General features: G+C 41.7%; 1 protein-coding gene across 2 annotated transcripts in view; it reads left to right on the top strand.

Annotated features, from left to right (window-relative positions):
• scfd2 (sec1 family domain containing 2) overlaps window positions 1–14,645 on the top strand; it is a 259,523-nt gene that overhangs the window by 1,946 nt on the left and 242,932 nt on the right. For both annotated transcript variants that reach the window (XM_073064670.1, XM_073064671.1), the window contains exon 2: window positions 3,601–3,769. In XM_073064670.1, the coding sequence (XP_072920771.1) occupies window positions 3,601–3,769 (169 nt within the window). The remainder of the gene's footprint in view (window positions 1–3,600; window positions 3,770–14,645) is intronic.

Below are 14,645 nucleotides of genomic sequence, written 5' to 3' on the forward strand. Positions count from 1 at the left end.
CTAAATCAGGAGTTCCCAGCCTGGGATCCAAGGACCCCTCAGTCAATGGTAAGTGTCTATGGCATAAAAAAGTTGGGAACCCCTAGTCTAAGTCTTCTAGAAGACCTCTTCATCATCCTTGCTGCTCATACTTCTGCCCAAAATATTCCGACAAGCATGGCGATGGTACATTAGCTTCATCTGGATCAATAGATCTTGTGGGTCTCAAGCACTGAACCTTGGACTACATTGTTGCTCACTGTCTGCCACTTGAAAAATAACTTGTTTATTCCTACTCTTTTTTTTCCCCTATCTGCTGACCAGTTCTCTATCCATGATAGAACATTACCAGAATCCCAAGTGATTTCATTTTTATACAATAATTTTATGTGGGATCTTGTCAAACGTTTTCTGAAAGTCCAAGAACAATGAATCCATAGGTTCTTACCCATGCACTAAACTAGTTACATTGTCAAAAAATTCAAGTAATTTTATCAAGTATAATCTTCCCTATGTAAACCCTTCTTTGGCTGATCCTGTCACCATGTTGCAGATAGCAATAGACTCTAGTATTTTCAGGCATGACTATTATTAGGCACATTGATCAATATTAATTTTTTACTTACTTCCTCTCTGGGATGTAGAGTTCCAGGTCCTGGGCATTTACTGACCTTTAGTCCCCTTGAATTTCCTAACACTGTTTTCTGACCAGTACTGATTTCTTTCACTCTCTCACACTGTCACTTTCTCACTCTCAGAATTTCTGGGTGGTTGCTTGTGTTCCACTTTCTGATGCCAGATCCAGGGATTTGGTTTCAAACAGGAGAAAATCTCCAGATGCTGGATATCGGAGCAACAGACACAAAATGCTAGAGGAGTTCAGCAGGCCAGGCATCATCTAGGAGATGAGTACAGTCGACGTTTTGGGTCAAAACCCTTCAGCAGGCAGAACTGGAGAAAAAAGCTGAGGAGTAGATTTAAAAGGTGGGAGGAGAGGAGGAAGAAACACAAAGTGATAGGTGAAACCTGGAGGGGGAGGGATGAAGCAAAGAGAAGGGAAGTTGATTGGTGAAAGAGACAGAAGCCTGTGGAAGAAAGAAAAGGGGTAAGGAGAACCAGAGGGAGGTGATGGGTGGGCAAGGAGATAAGGTGAGAGAGGGAAGTGGGGGTCATTACCGGAAGTTTGAGAAACCGATGTTCCTGCCATCAGGTTTGAAGCTACCCAGTTGGAATATAAGGTGGTGTTCCTCCAACCTAAGTGTCACCTCATCACTACAGAGGAGGAGGCCATGGATGGACCTATGGGAAGAGGAATTAAAATGGGAGGCCATAGGATATCCTGCTTTTTCTGGCAGACAGAGCATAGGTGCTCAGCAAAGTGGTCTCCCAGTCTATGTTGGGTCTCACCAATATACAGGAGGCCATATCAGGAGCAAAGAACACAATATATAACTCCAACAGACACAAAGGTGAAGTGTCGCCTTACTAGGAAGGATTGAATAGTAGTGAGGGAGGAGGTGTAGGGGCATGTGTAGCACTTGTTCTGCTTGTAAGGATAAGTGCTAGGAGGGTGATCAATGGAGAGGGACGAATGGACAAGGGAGTTGTGTAGGGAGCAATCCCTGCAGAAAGTGGAGGGGAGGGTGGTCGGATCCCATTGGAGGTGGCAGAAGTTTCGGAGAATTATGTGCTGGATGCGGAGGCTGGTGGGGTGGGAGGTGAGGACAAGAGGAACCCTATCCCTGGTAGGGTGGCGAGAGGATGGGGTAAGAGCAGACGTGCATGAAATGGAAGAAATGTGGTTGAGGGCAGTGTTAATGGTGGAGGAAGGGAAGCCACTTCCTTTGAAAAAGGAGGACATCTTCATTCTAGAATGAAAAGGCTCATTCTGAGAACAGATGTGGTAGGGATGGCATTTTTACAAGTAACAGTGTGGGACGAGGTATAGTCCAGGTAGCTGAGAGTGTTCGTGGGTTTATAATAGACATTGGTGGATAAGCTGTCTCCGGAAATAGATACAGTGTGATCGAGATAGGGGAGTGGGGTGTTGGAAATGGACAAGGTAAATTTGAGGGCAGGGTGGAAGTTAGAGGCAAAGTGGATGAAGTCGATGAGTTCAGCATGGGTGCAGGAAGCAGCACCAATGCATTCGTTGATGTAGTGTAGGAAAAGTGTTGGATTGTCACCAGTGTAGGCTTGGAGCATAGACTGTTCCAAGTAGCTGACAAACAGGCAGGCATAGCTGGGACCCATACGAGTGCCCATGCCTACCCCTTTTGTTTGAAGGAAGTGGGAGGAGCCAAAGGAGAAATTATTAAGAGTGAGGACAAGTTCTGCTAGACAGAGGAGAGTGGTGGTGGAGCAGAACTGGTTGGGTCTGGTGTCCAGAACGAAACGGAGAGCTTTGAGGCCTTCCTGGTGGGGGATGGAGGTGTGTAGAGACTGGAAATCCATAGTAAAAATAAGATGATGGGGACCAGGTGTCTTGAAATCATTGAAAAGATCCAGAGCGTGTGAAGTGTCATGGATATAGGTAGGAAGGGACTGAACTAGGGGGGATAAAACGGACTCGAGGTATGGTTTTGCAGGGGTTTGGTTTGTTGTTTTTTAATGACTTGTGTTCCAATGTTAAAAAAATTAAATTAGTATTTCCAACAGCTCTTAAATTTGAATAGTCCTCTGGATCTTACTCCTTAATTTATTTTGAAATTGCTCTCCCAGTTGCATCCTTTGCAGTATTTTTATGATCCCTTTTCATTTCTCCCTTTTCATTTCCCCCTTTGATTCCTGATGATGAGTCTTTGGCAGATATCTTGATTACATTCCCCTCCATCCCCTTTGATGATTTGATGTTGAATTTTTCTATCACTTTTTGCCTTCATCCTCACTTTTGACTCTTGATGTTTGTGATACAGGTTATCCCTCATTATAGCAGGATTCTGTTCATGTGAACTGTTTACAACCTGAACAGTGTGTGTTCTCAAGCAGGATGTTGTGGTTTGGCAGTCTGACCTCTACGCTGCAGAGGCGGATTGTCAACAATGAGACACCTCCTCAGAGAAAATCACCAATCTCATTTCCTTCGGATATCTTGCCCCTCACAGACTCCAGCCTGTTGCTTCCCCAACCCTGCAATAAGTGCTTCTATCTCCTCCCCAGGATCTTCAAGCAGGGCCTGTTTGGGCAGGCTCACTGTTTCTGGCTGCCTATTAAATCTCCATTTCTTTTCCTTAAGCCAACTAGAAGCCATCTCTGCTGGAGAGGAAACTTTGAATGTAGGTTAGAAAACTAATTTAGGACTCTGTAAGTCATAACTTGTTTTCATATACTGAAGCACCGAGACATCTAAGTTCATGTTTAATGAAATTTAGATTGTGGATTTATTGTATACTGTTCCTCAACAATAAGGAATCTGGAGATTTTTATTAGACCCTGTGACATCATCAGACTTCGTAAGTTTTGAGATTTGGTCCACGTGTTCCTCAATTTGTTGATGGCCTAGCCTGTTACAGTTTCTGCATTTTTAGAACAGGAGCACCAGAGAGCAGTTCTGATTCTTCACTTTTCGTCCCATAATCAAAGTTTGTTCATGTAACCGAGAAACAACTTGTTTCTGCACAGGTGCTGTTGCGCATCATGGCGATACTCTAGTTGAGAAGATTCTTCACATGCTGCCCAGGTTTCCGGGGCTCACCAGTGATGTAAAGGTTAACATGGCGGACCTAACAGCTGTCCAAAGTAATGAAGAAACTCAAAATATGATAGCGCCAGGATGCTTATCTCAACCGAAGTAAGGCCTTTTAAATCAACTCATTAGTAGAATATCATATTAATGAGATATGTTCATAGTTTGGCAAGACAAGAGGTTGTGACTCATGTAGCTTTGATTTTTGCATCCAAGTTCTCAAGGAAGCTCAAAACTATGACTTATGATATCAGATGCAAAGGAATGTGTCACTTAAGCATAAATAACATAGCAAAAGCTTTTCCAATTTAAAGTGAAACTTGTGAAAATGATACTTTTATACATATGATTATGTTTGCTTCTTTAGGAATTTGTATTGGGAGTGTAGTGGCAAAAAGTAAACAACTAATTGCATGATTCAGCCAACTGATACAACAAAATAGAAATCTGATATCTGGGCATATGGACAAAGCTGTTTGAGAGAACTGACAAGAAGTTTAAATTGTGTCATTGACAGCGAATGCAGGATTGCTTTCTGGCATGAATATGACCTTTCAGGAAGGAAATTATATTTGCATAGTTTACTCGGAGTATGAAAGTAAACGGATAAGAAAAACTAGAAATGAACATCTTGGATCAGAGTTGATAACTTTTATTCTTGATTGTGGGGGTTTCCTAGGATTTTCAGAAGGCCTTTGACAAGGCTCTGCACATTAGGCTGCTAAGCAAGATAAGAACATGTATTATAGAAAAAAGATACTTGCATGGATAGAAGGTTGACTAGCAGAAGGCAAAGAATGGGAATAAAGAGAGCCTTTCCAGCTGGGTACTAGTGACTAGTGCTGTTCTGCAGGGGTTGGTGTTGGGAAATCTATTTTTCCACGTTATATGAAAATGATTTGAATGACTGAATTGATGCCATTGCAGCCAGAATGGCAGATGACACAATGATGGGTGGAGTGGCAAGTAGTGGTGAGGAAGCAAGTAGTCTGCAGAAGGACTTAAATTGGGAGAATGGGCAAAGAAGTGTATGGTCATGCTGTTTGGTAGAATGATTAAAGGCATAGGCTGTTTTCGAAATAGGGACAAAATTCAGAAATCAGAAGTGCAAAGGGGCTTGGGAGCCCTCGTGCAAGATCCCTGAAAGGTTAACTTTCAGGTTCAGAATTGGAATCCAGTTTAATATCATTGCTGTATGTCATGAAATCTGTTGTTTCATGGCAGCAGTACATTTAAATACATCATAATTTTGGAATCTATAAATGACAAGAAATATATATTAAAAAAACTAAATTAAGTCATGCAAAAAGAGAGCAAACATTTTAAATTGAGGTCATGTCCATGGGTTCATTGTCTATTCAGAAATCTGATAGCAGAGGAGAAGAAGCTGCTGCTGAAACAGTAAGTCTGTGTCTTCAGGCTTCTGTGCCTCCTCTTTGATGGTAGCAATGAGTAGAGTGCATGTCCTGGTTGATGGGAGTTCTTAATGATGGATGCAGCCTATTGTAGGTGACCTCAGTGCTGAGGAGGCTAGTGCTTATGATGGAGCTGGTTGAGTGTACAGTTGTCCGATACTGTGCAGTGGCCCCTCCATATCAGATGGTGATACCACTAGTTAGAATGCTGTCCGTGGTACACCTGTAGAAACTTGCGAGGGTCTTTGGTGACATCTCAAGTCTTAAACTCCAAATTATATATTACCACCGTTATATCTTCTTTGTAAAGATATCAATATGTTGTGCCTAGGATAGATCATCATCAGAGATGTTGACACTCAGATGTACACTTTTTCCACTGTTGATCCCCTGATGAGAAATGGTGTTCCCTCGACTGCCCTTTCCTGAAGTCCACGATCAACTCCTTTGTCTTACTGATGTTGAGTGCAACTTTCTTGTTATGACACCATTCAATCAGCTGATCTATCTCATTCCTGCATCTGTATGCCTCCTTGTCATAATCTGAAATTCTGCCAACAATAATTGTGTCATCAGCATATTATAGATGGTGTTTGAGCTGTGCCTAGACACACAGTTGTGGGTGTGGAGAGAGTAGTGCTGGGGGCTAACCATGCATCCTTGAGGCGCACCAGTGTTGATTGTCGACGAGGAGATGTTATTTCCAATCTACTGACTGCAGTCTCCCAGTGAGGAAGTCAAGGATCCAGTTGCAGGGGGGAATGTAGAGGCCCAAGTTAGAGCTTGTTGATTAGAACTGAAGGTATGATCATGTTGAACGCTGAGCTGTAATCAATAAACAGCAGCTGACAAAGGTATTGCTATTGTCCAGGTGAACCAACGCTGAGTGAAGAACCAGTGAGACTGCATCTGCTGTAGACCCGTTAAGGTGATAGGCAATGGATCCAGTCGGTGTATTTGCTTTCCTTAACAATGATAGCTTTGATTTCAAGAGGACTAGAATACAAAAGCAAGGATGTAATGCTGAGCCTTTATAAGGTATTCGTCATACTGCACTTGGAGTATTCTGAGCAATTTTGGGCCCCTTATGTGAGAATGGATTCAGAGGAGGTTCATGTAAATGATTCCAGGATTGGAAGGGTTAACTTATAGGGAGCATTTGATGGCTCTAAGCCTGTACTCACTGGAGTTTAGAAGATTGGGGGGGCGGGGGGAGGTGGATCTAATTGAAACATATCAAATATTAGCCAGAGGGTGGTGAATTTGTGGAACTTGTCACAGATGGCTGTGAAGGCCAAGTTATTTCGAACAGTGGGGATACCAGGCAGGATAGTGGACTGCTCCTCTCCCATGATGTGGGTAGGCAGGGAGACCTTCAGTGCCCCTGACAACTACACCTGCAGGAAATGCATCCAGCTCCAGCTTCTAATAGACTGTGTTAAGAAGTTGGAGCTGGAACTAGATAATTGGGCTGTCTTCCAGGGAAAGCGGGACCTGAACAGAAGGGATAGTTTACACCTGAACTGGAGAGGGAGCTACTATGCTAGTAGGAAGTTTGCTGGTGGTATTTGGGGGGAGGGATGGGGAGTGGGGGGAGAGGTTAATCTAGAATTGTAGGGGTTGGGACCCAGAGTGCAAGAACAGATAGTGAAGTGGTTGTACAGAAAGATGTTGTTAAGCCTACATACAAAGTCAGGAATCAGAAGGTTGAGTATGATGGTTTTAATGTTCTGAGTTGAATATATTTCAATGCAAAGAGTTTTGTAAGAAAGGCGGATGAGCTTGGGGAATGGATCAGTACATGGATTTAAGACATTGTGGCCATTAGTGAAGCTTGGTTGCAGGAGGGGCAGGAATGGCAGCTCAATGTTCTGGAGTTCCATTATTTTAGATGTGATATAGTGGGAGGGTGGCACTGCTAGTCTGGGAAAATGTCACAGCAGTGCCAAGACAGGAAGGACTGGAGAGCTCATTTAGTGAAAGCTTTATGGGTGAAAATGAATAATAAGAAAGGTATGATCTCATTAATGAGATTATGTTATAGACCACCCAGCTGTCTGCGGGATTTAAAGGAGCAAATTTATAGGGAGATCGCAGACTGTTGCAAAAAACATATGGTGGTGATAGTAGTTGATTTTAATTTTCCACATATTGACCAGGACTCTCATACGGTAAAAGGGCTGGATGGGAAAGAGTTTGTCAAGTGTGTTCAAGAAAGTTTCCTTAATTGGTACATAGATGTCCCAACTAGAGAAAGTGTGACACTAATTCTCCTATTAAGGAATGGGAAGGACAGGTGACAGAAGTTTTTGTAGGGGAACACTTAACATGTAATGATCATATGCCATTAGTTTCAATAGCATAATGGAGAAGGATAGGTCTGGTCCTTGGTATGAGATTATAAGTGGGGAAAAGGCCAATTTCGACAGTATCAGAAAGGATCTAGCAAGGGTGGATTGGGGAAGGTTGGTTTCTGACAAAGGTTGTACTTGGTCAGTGGGGGGTGCCTTCAATCAGGAAATGTTTTGAGTACAGAGTTTGTATATTCTTATCAGAATAACAACAAGGATAGCAGGTTTAGGGAACCTTGGTTTTCGAGAGAATTTGAGGCCCTGGTTAAGAAAAAGGAGGTGCATAGCAGGTATAGGCAGATAGGAACAAATGAGGTACCTGAAGAGTATAAGAAATGCATGAGAGCATTTAAAGAAATCGGGACATGTAAAAGATGGAATGAGGTTGCTCGAACAGATAAGATGAAGGAGAATCCTAAGGGCTTGTACAGATTTATTAAGAACAAAAGAATAGCAAGACAAAGTTGGTTGCCTGGAATATCATGTGGTAATCTATGCTTGGAGCTGAAAGAGATATGGGAGATCTTAAATGGACTTTTTGTATCTGTATTTACCCGGGAGACAGGCATTGAGTATAGGAAAGTGAGGCAAAACAGCAGCGAGGTCATGGAGCCTATATAGATTTCAGTGGAGGAGGTGTTTGCTGTATGGAGGTAAATTAGGGTGGATAAAATCACCAGGGCCTGACAAGGTGTTCCCTTGGACCTTGTGGGAGGCTAATGCAGAAATTGCAGGGGCTGAGGCAGAGATATTTAAAACATCTTTAGCCACAGGTGAGGTACTAGAGGATTGGAGAATAGCTAATGTTTTTCCATTGTTTAACAAAGGCACTAAGATTAATATATTTATTATAAATAATAAATGTGGTACTATTTAAACTTGTCCGATATGTTCAATCATATATTCACTAGGTAATTTGCAAGGTGCTATCATGATGACAAGATTATTCAAATATTCTTAGTGAATAATTTTCAAAAGCATCTGTATTCCTTGGGATCTTTTATAAAGTGTTTTTCATTTGTATGCAATTATGTGCAGTTAAATTTGGGTGTTTGTTTTTCAGTGGACTGGAGTCACCAGTCATTTGTGGTTGTATGATCAACTTTGATAAAAAAGAAAGTGTAGAACATGTGTTAGTAACTTGCAGTGCAACTTGGTACTAACCAATAAATCATATCTGATATATTTCCTTTTGCAAAGTCTGGTTTTTAAATTTGTTCTGGCATTGGTTGTTATTCAGTAATCAAGTTTGATTATCTAAAGTGTGATGGGAAATTCAAAACACTTTTTCTCAGCAAGAAAAGCAATGACAAGATTTTGGGGTTATTAAATTGAGAATTTGTTTTAATATTTTTAGGTAGGAAACGGCTAAGTCAACCCTTAATTATTTTTTATCACATGCAATGCATGTAATAATCAGGAAAGAATAGGCTTTTGCAATACTTAAATATTTGTAATGTTTGTTCAGTGTTTTCTTTAAACGTTTTTGCTACAGAAATCAACTTCCTGTGATCTTTATACATATCAAAATCTGACCCATTGAGTGGCTTGTAATCTAACCATTGAAATAACCTGTGTAATAATGAAAATATTCATTTCAAAATATTGCTGATTTTATTGCCGTTAAATTATTTCAACTACTTGGAGCTAAAAACTATATTGGAATAATTTAACTGAATAATAATCAGATAAAGAGCAAAAATATTTCTTGTATACTTTATCCTCAGATTTCATTAACACATGTTTTTATGTTAAATTGGCACTGGGAAAGAGGACTTCTGCTAAATTACTTTTATTTCCAATATTGCTTATCTGTGGTTTATCAAATTCATTATGTACTGTAGAAATGGTAAATCCAGTCTTGGACATGCTTTTTTCCCCTCAAATCTTGGTGGAGGATGTAGAATGCTCTGATGAAATTGAGGGGAAAGATTCAGGGTGTTGTGAGGAAGCAAATGAAATAATTTGGGAGCCAATTACGGAGCATGCAAAGGGTTGGCAGGGACATGATCACTAAGCCTTATGAGTAGCAAAGCTGCTCTGGAGACAGCAGAGAAAGCTGGAATTCTGTTTCTCTTCCCACTGATGTGACCTGCCTTGCTGAGTATTTCTTGCATTTACATTTTTTATTTTGTATTATTGGGATCTGTTGTGGATTTAATGCTCCCTTCTCTCTTATTTCGGAGCATTACTATCTCGTGATTGGTTTCTTATTGTTCGTTTGTTCATTATGTGCCATGTCAAATGACGTGAGCAATCATGGTTTTTTTCATGACCGTGATAGTTCTTGGCAATTTTCTTATTGTACATCTGTAAAAAATGATACCAAGAGGCACCTTATACATGAGGAAGAGGAAACAAAGTTCCCTTAGCAACCAAATCCAGAGACGCAAAGATGTGGATCCATAGCGAAGTGAAGCTGCATTCTTGAACCATGAGTTCTATATTCTCAGTGGGATTGATTTGAAGTGTGGATTTACTGATTCGAAAAGAATCTTGGCAGTTTGTAAGTCATCTCTCAGTTTTGTTCATATTTCCCTTCATAATCCATACCACCAAGCATCTTTTTATTCTGTTATTAGAGAAGATTTAAAGAGAAAATGGTTGCTTAAGTGAAGGGACTTTAATTGTTCCAATTGTATGGTGTGTAACCACTATTGCTCTGGATGTGGTAAATAAAAGCTCTTAAATATTATAAAGATGGTGACTATGATCTGATTCAGCCAAAGCAGCTGGATCCTTTAAATTGTCTCAGTGGATCTCATGCAACTTGGATAATGTAAATTGGTCTTCAAAGCAAGTGAAGCATATTTAGAGCATTGAGGAGAACATTGTTGCTTGAGCATGAAAAGCCTTTGTGTACCACTCTGAAGTTGCATATACCTCACCATTTTTGGAATAAAACCACACTTCATTAAATTTTATGCAGTGTGGTTTAGTTTTTGAAGGTGGGGAGATGCAGACATTCAAACTTTGAAACAACAAAATAAAACTAGATGAAAGAGAGAGAAGTTCAGCTCAAATACTCTTCATCAGAGCTGAACAAGTGAGACAATGAGTATGTTTTAAGTTGTGCTGTTGTGACTGTGACTAAGTCACTGGGAAAATTGGAGAAGTTGTGAAGATGAAAGTCTTTATTCATCGTGACAAACTGACATTCTTTTGAAGACCCTCTCAGTGGAGTCCCACAAATTCAAGGTACATCACATTCTTGTACCTTTAAGATCAAGACCCTCCTCTCAGCCCCTGGACAGAAATCTGTCCCAGAAGGCCAAACTTTAAAGAGGTTCTAATTAAGTGGGCCAGCAACAATGTCCTTCCCCAATTAGTTACTTTTATCATGTCCCTATGTATTAATATCTACACTATCTGCCATCCCTAATTGGCTATCTACAAGACAATAAAGCATTCCAGAAATTTGATTACATCCCCTTCTTGGACATATTTGTCTTCTGGATTTCAATCAATCTTTAAAATGCAGCTTTGTCATCCATGTGCTTGTTGCCTCCTTCCCTGCTGGCCAATTGCACTTTAATCACATCCTTATCTTTGCCCCTTCAATCTCTGATAACTGAAGTTCTCAGACATGGCTGTCAGTAATTACTGTGTGGGCAGGGTGCACCAGCTAGGTAACTTTGTTTCAGCTTCCCAGACAACAGTTCACATATGTCGTCTTGATTTTAATCAGTCCTTAAACTGTAGGTTATCAAAATAGTCTGACAACTAATAAATCAGTCTCTTTGATTGATCTACAGAAGGGTTTGGGGTGGTCTCTATTCAAATAGCTGCAGGAATCTCACCCCTCCCAGACTGTCCTTTTGATAGCAAGCCGAACCACTGAAAGGGCCAGCTCACTTGAGCTCACTCCCCATTCGGGATGGAGTGGCTGCCTTCGGACGCTATGTGCAATTTCTTCTCTTTCCATCGGTCTACCTTGCTGTTGAGATTGACTTCTCTGGGACGACTGATTCCTTCCCATCTACTTTCCCAATATCTTTCTATTCTAATCGATATAACTAAACATCTACCTCCCAGAACCAGCCTTTGTAACAGAGTACCATTACCATTATATTTTAACATGTTATTCACAGCTTGCTATCCGCTCTCACCTTTCCATTCCATTTCATATGTAGGTCTGTTTCATTCAGGAGGTTGGTGGCCATTATTTATTTTCCTGTATTGAGATTGTCAGTGGGTGACCCACTTGGTCTGTCTTCTCCCTCTGGTTCTCTGTTGTCAGCAGTGGTAACTCTCACTTGCATTTTCTTGACACATGCTGGGCTTCAAGCACATTCTACATTTCCAATCCAGGAGACAAGAATGGCCTGAATCCTGGGTACTCATTTGCTTTTTCTGAGACAAACACTGTAACCATGTCTCAACTTTCAATTCAAAAGCAATAAGTAAATTAGCACAAACTTAAACACAGATAAGGCAAAACAAAAATCCATGCTTGCTCTTTCTTCCTTCTGAAGCTTCGCAAATAAACTGAAAAATATTTGCAACAAACACTTAATACACTATAAGCATATTCTAAAGAACAAAGGAATAGATAGATGGGTGCCTGTACCCCTCCCCCCACGCATACACGAACCCACCCACACCTACTTAAAGTGACTGCCTCTTAGGACATCTTGCAAATACATTTCACTTCTTCTCGGATTAATTCAAACGCCCTCCAATACAGATTTAACAAGCACATGGCAGGCTTTGCACCCAGTCACTCGTACATTCTGTCCCTGACTCTGCGCCCCGCCCCACACTCTCTCACCCCTACCCGTGTAATCCGAATCCGTCCTGTTTTGGAATGTATGACAACACCTGCCTTGCCAAGTGCATCTATCCCCAGAAGAGTACCATCATTGTTTGGGCATACCCAGAAATCCACTGGAAAGAGCCCCCACCCTATCTGAAGTATCTGAGGCTCACTTTATTTTTGACTCCCATTGTTTTCCCTCCCCCCCCGCCCCCCCCACACCTGTAAGAGAAATAGCCTCCCCAGTTGTAGGCAAGGTCAGTTATGGATACTGAGGCTCCTGTTTCTACTAACTTTTCGCATTGCGGACCCTTCATTAGAGCACTTGTGTACCTCCATGGGTGACCGGTAATGGCGATGGGGTCTGCTGATAGCTGTTTGCCTGGATGGGATGTCTTTGACCAGATGATAGAACAAATAATGTGGGTAGGGAGGATTGTTCTGTGGTTTCTGCCTGGGTTGGTGAATGGCTGTCGCACCTTATTTCGTTCTTGCAACTTTGCCTCTGATCATGGCCTGAGAGGCCATAGCGGTGACAAACCATTGTTTTTACACTTTTGTTTGTTCTAGCAGTCCTTTGCTTGGTGCTGGGGTTGCTGGCACAGAAAGCAAGTCCTCTCTGTCATTGTAGTAGCTATATCTACTATAGCCACATTACAAACCCTCTTCCTTGTCTTTCAGTCTATTTTCCCAGCCCAGGAAACTGTTGTGGAGCAGGTGGATCCCCAAGTCTAAAACCTCCTGGTGGACTGAGCTCAGCCCTTCCTTGAACATTTTCAGGAAGACTTGAGTCATTCTCCCAGGATTGCCCAGCCCTGAGTGTTCTTGGTAGGCCCAGTGCTTTTGCTCTGCATAGTCCATGGCAGGTTCATGGCCTTCTGGTTAACTGACATTATCATTCCCCATTTACTCTCTCCTCCTCCGTTACTGCCTCACTTCTTTAAAGGCCTAGTACCTCTCATTACTGGCATTTCCATTAGTTCCCCATGTTCCCTCCTTCACTCCGGGGTCATGCTGTCCCACATATTTCTTGGGCATTTAGCTTTAACCAATATGTGTACGTCTTTGGGGTGCATTTGATGGATTTTGATAATTTCTTGTAATTTACTCCAAAATTCCCACACTCAACTCAAAGTGAGGGCAGTTTGGACAGTTTGCTCTGCTTTTCTGCTGGGGTGAAGGGCTTGTGGATGGTGGTAATGAGAGTGTGAGCGATCATTGGGCTTCTGAGCTTGTTGCCTGGTCTCTGTAGGTGCCATTCCAACAGGCAGTATTGGGTGTAACCTCTCCTGTTTGTGAGTGCTTTCCTACTTGTCAACTTCTTGGTCCAGCACTTCCCAATTTATCTCATCACCTTTTTCAGCGGTCATTTCCATGGCTGCTGCCCAGTGAGCACCCTGCTGGGCCTTATCCAATTTAAAGCCCTCTGACTAAATCATTCTTGTATTGTTCTGACTGCATCAATGATTGTCATCCAGTAGCACTTGCATCTGCTGTGATGAAACACATAAATTCCTACTTGAGAACGACAGGAAGAAGGTACAGAAGCCTCAGGACCCACACCACCAGGTTCAAGAACAGTTATTAAGCAGCAGCCACCAGGCCCTTGAACAAGAGGGGATAATTTCACTCAATTGTACTCGCCCCATCACTGAACTGCTGCCACAACCCATGGACTCACCTTCAAGGACTCTTCATCTCATGTTCTCACTATATATTGTTTTTCTATTTATTATTATTATTTCTTTCTTTTTGTATTTGCAATTTGTTGTCATTTGGCCATTTGCTGTTTGTCCATCATGTTGGGTGCAAGCTTTCATTGATTTTACGGTGTTTCTAGTATTTACTGTGATTGCCCCACAAAAATAAATCTCTGGTTTGTTTATAGTGACATATATTTACTTTAATAATTTACTTTGTACTTGTTTTTCATTTCTGCCTCTGTTTCTCTCTCTCCTGTTTGTTCAGTCTGTTCAGTTCTTTTACACTGTCTAGCTGTCCTCTGTATTCATCCCTCTCCTCCTTTTCCTCTACTATTTCTAGTATATTATGTGATAACTGACATCTTGTCCTCTCTCTCAAATACTTGTGACATAAAGTGACAGCAACACACACAAAACACTGATGGAACTGGGGTGGCCACACATTTTAATTCCCCATCCCCTTCCCATTCTGATATGTCTATCCATGGCCTCCTCTACTGTCAAGATGAAGCCACACTCAGGTTGGAGGAACAACACCTTATATACTGGCTGGGTAGCCTCCAACCTGATGGCATGAACATTGACTTCTCTAACTTCCATTAATGCCCCTCCTCCCCTTCTTACCCCATCCCTGATATATTTAGTTTTTTCCCCGCTCCTTTTTTCTCTCTCTTTGCCCATCACTCTGCCTGTTCTCCATCTCCCTCTGGTGCTCCCCTCCCCCTTTCTTTCTCCCTCGGCCTCCCGTCCCATGAT

This window comes from Hemitrygon akajei, chromosome 13 (assembly GCF_048418815.1).
Source record: "Hemitrygon akajei chromosome 13, sHemAka1.3, whole genome shotgun sequence".
NCBI classification, from domain to species: domain Eukaryota; kingdom Metazoa; phylum Chordata; class Chondrichthyes; order Myliobatiformes; family Dasyatidae; genus Hemitrygon; species Hemitrygon akajei.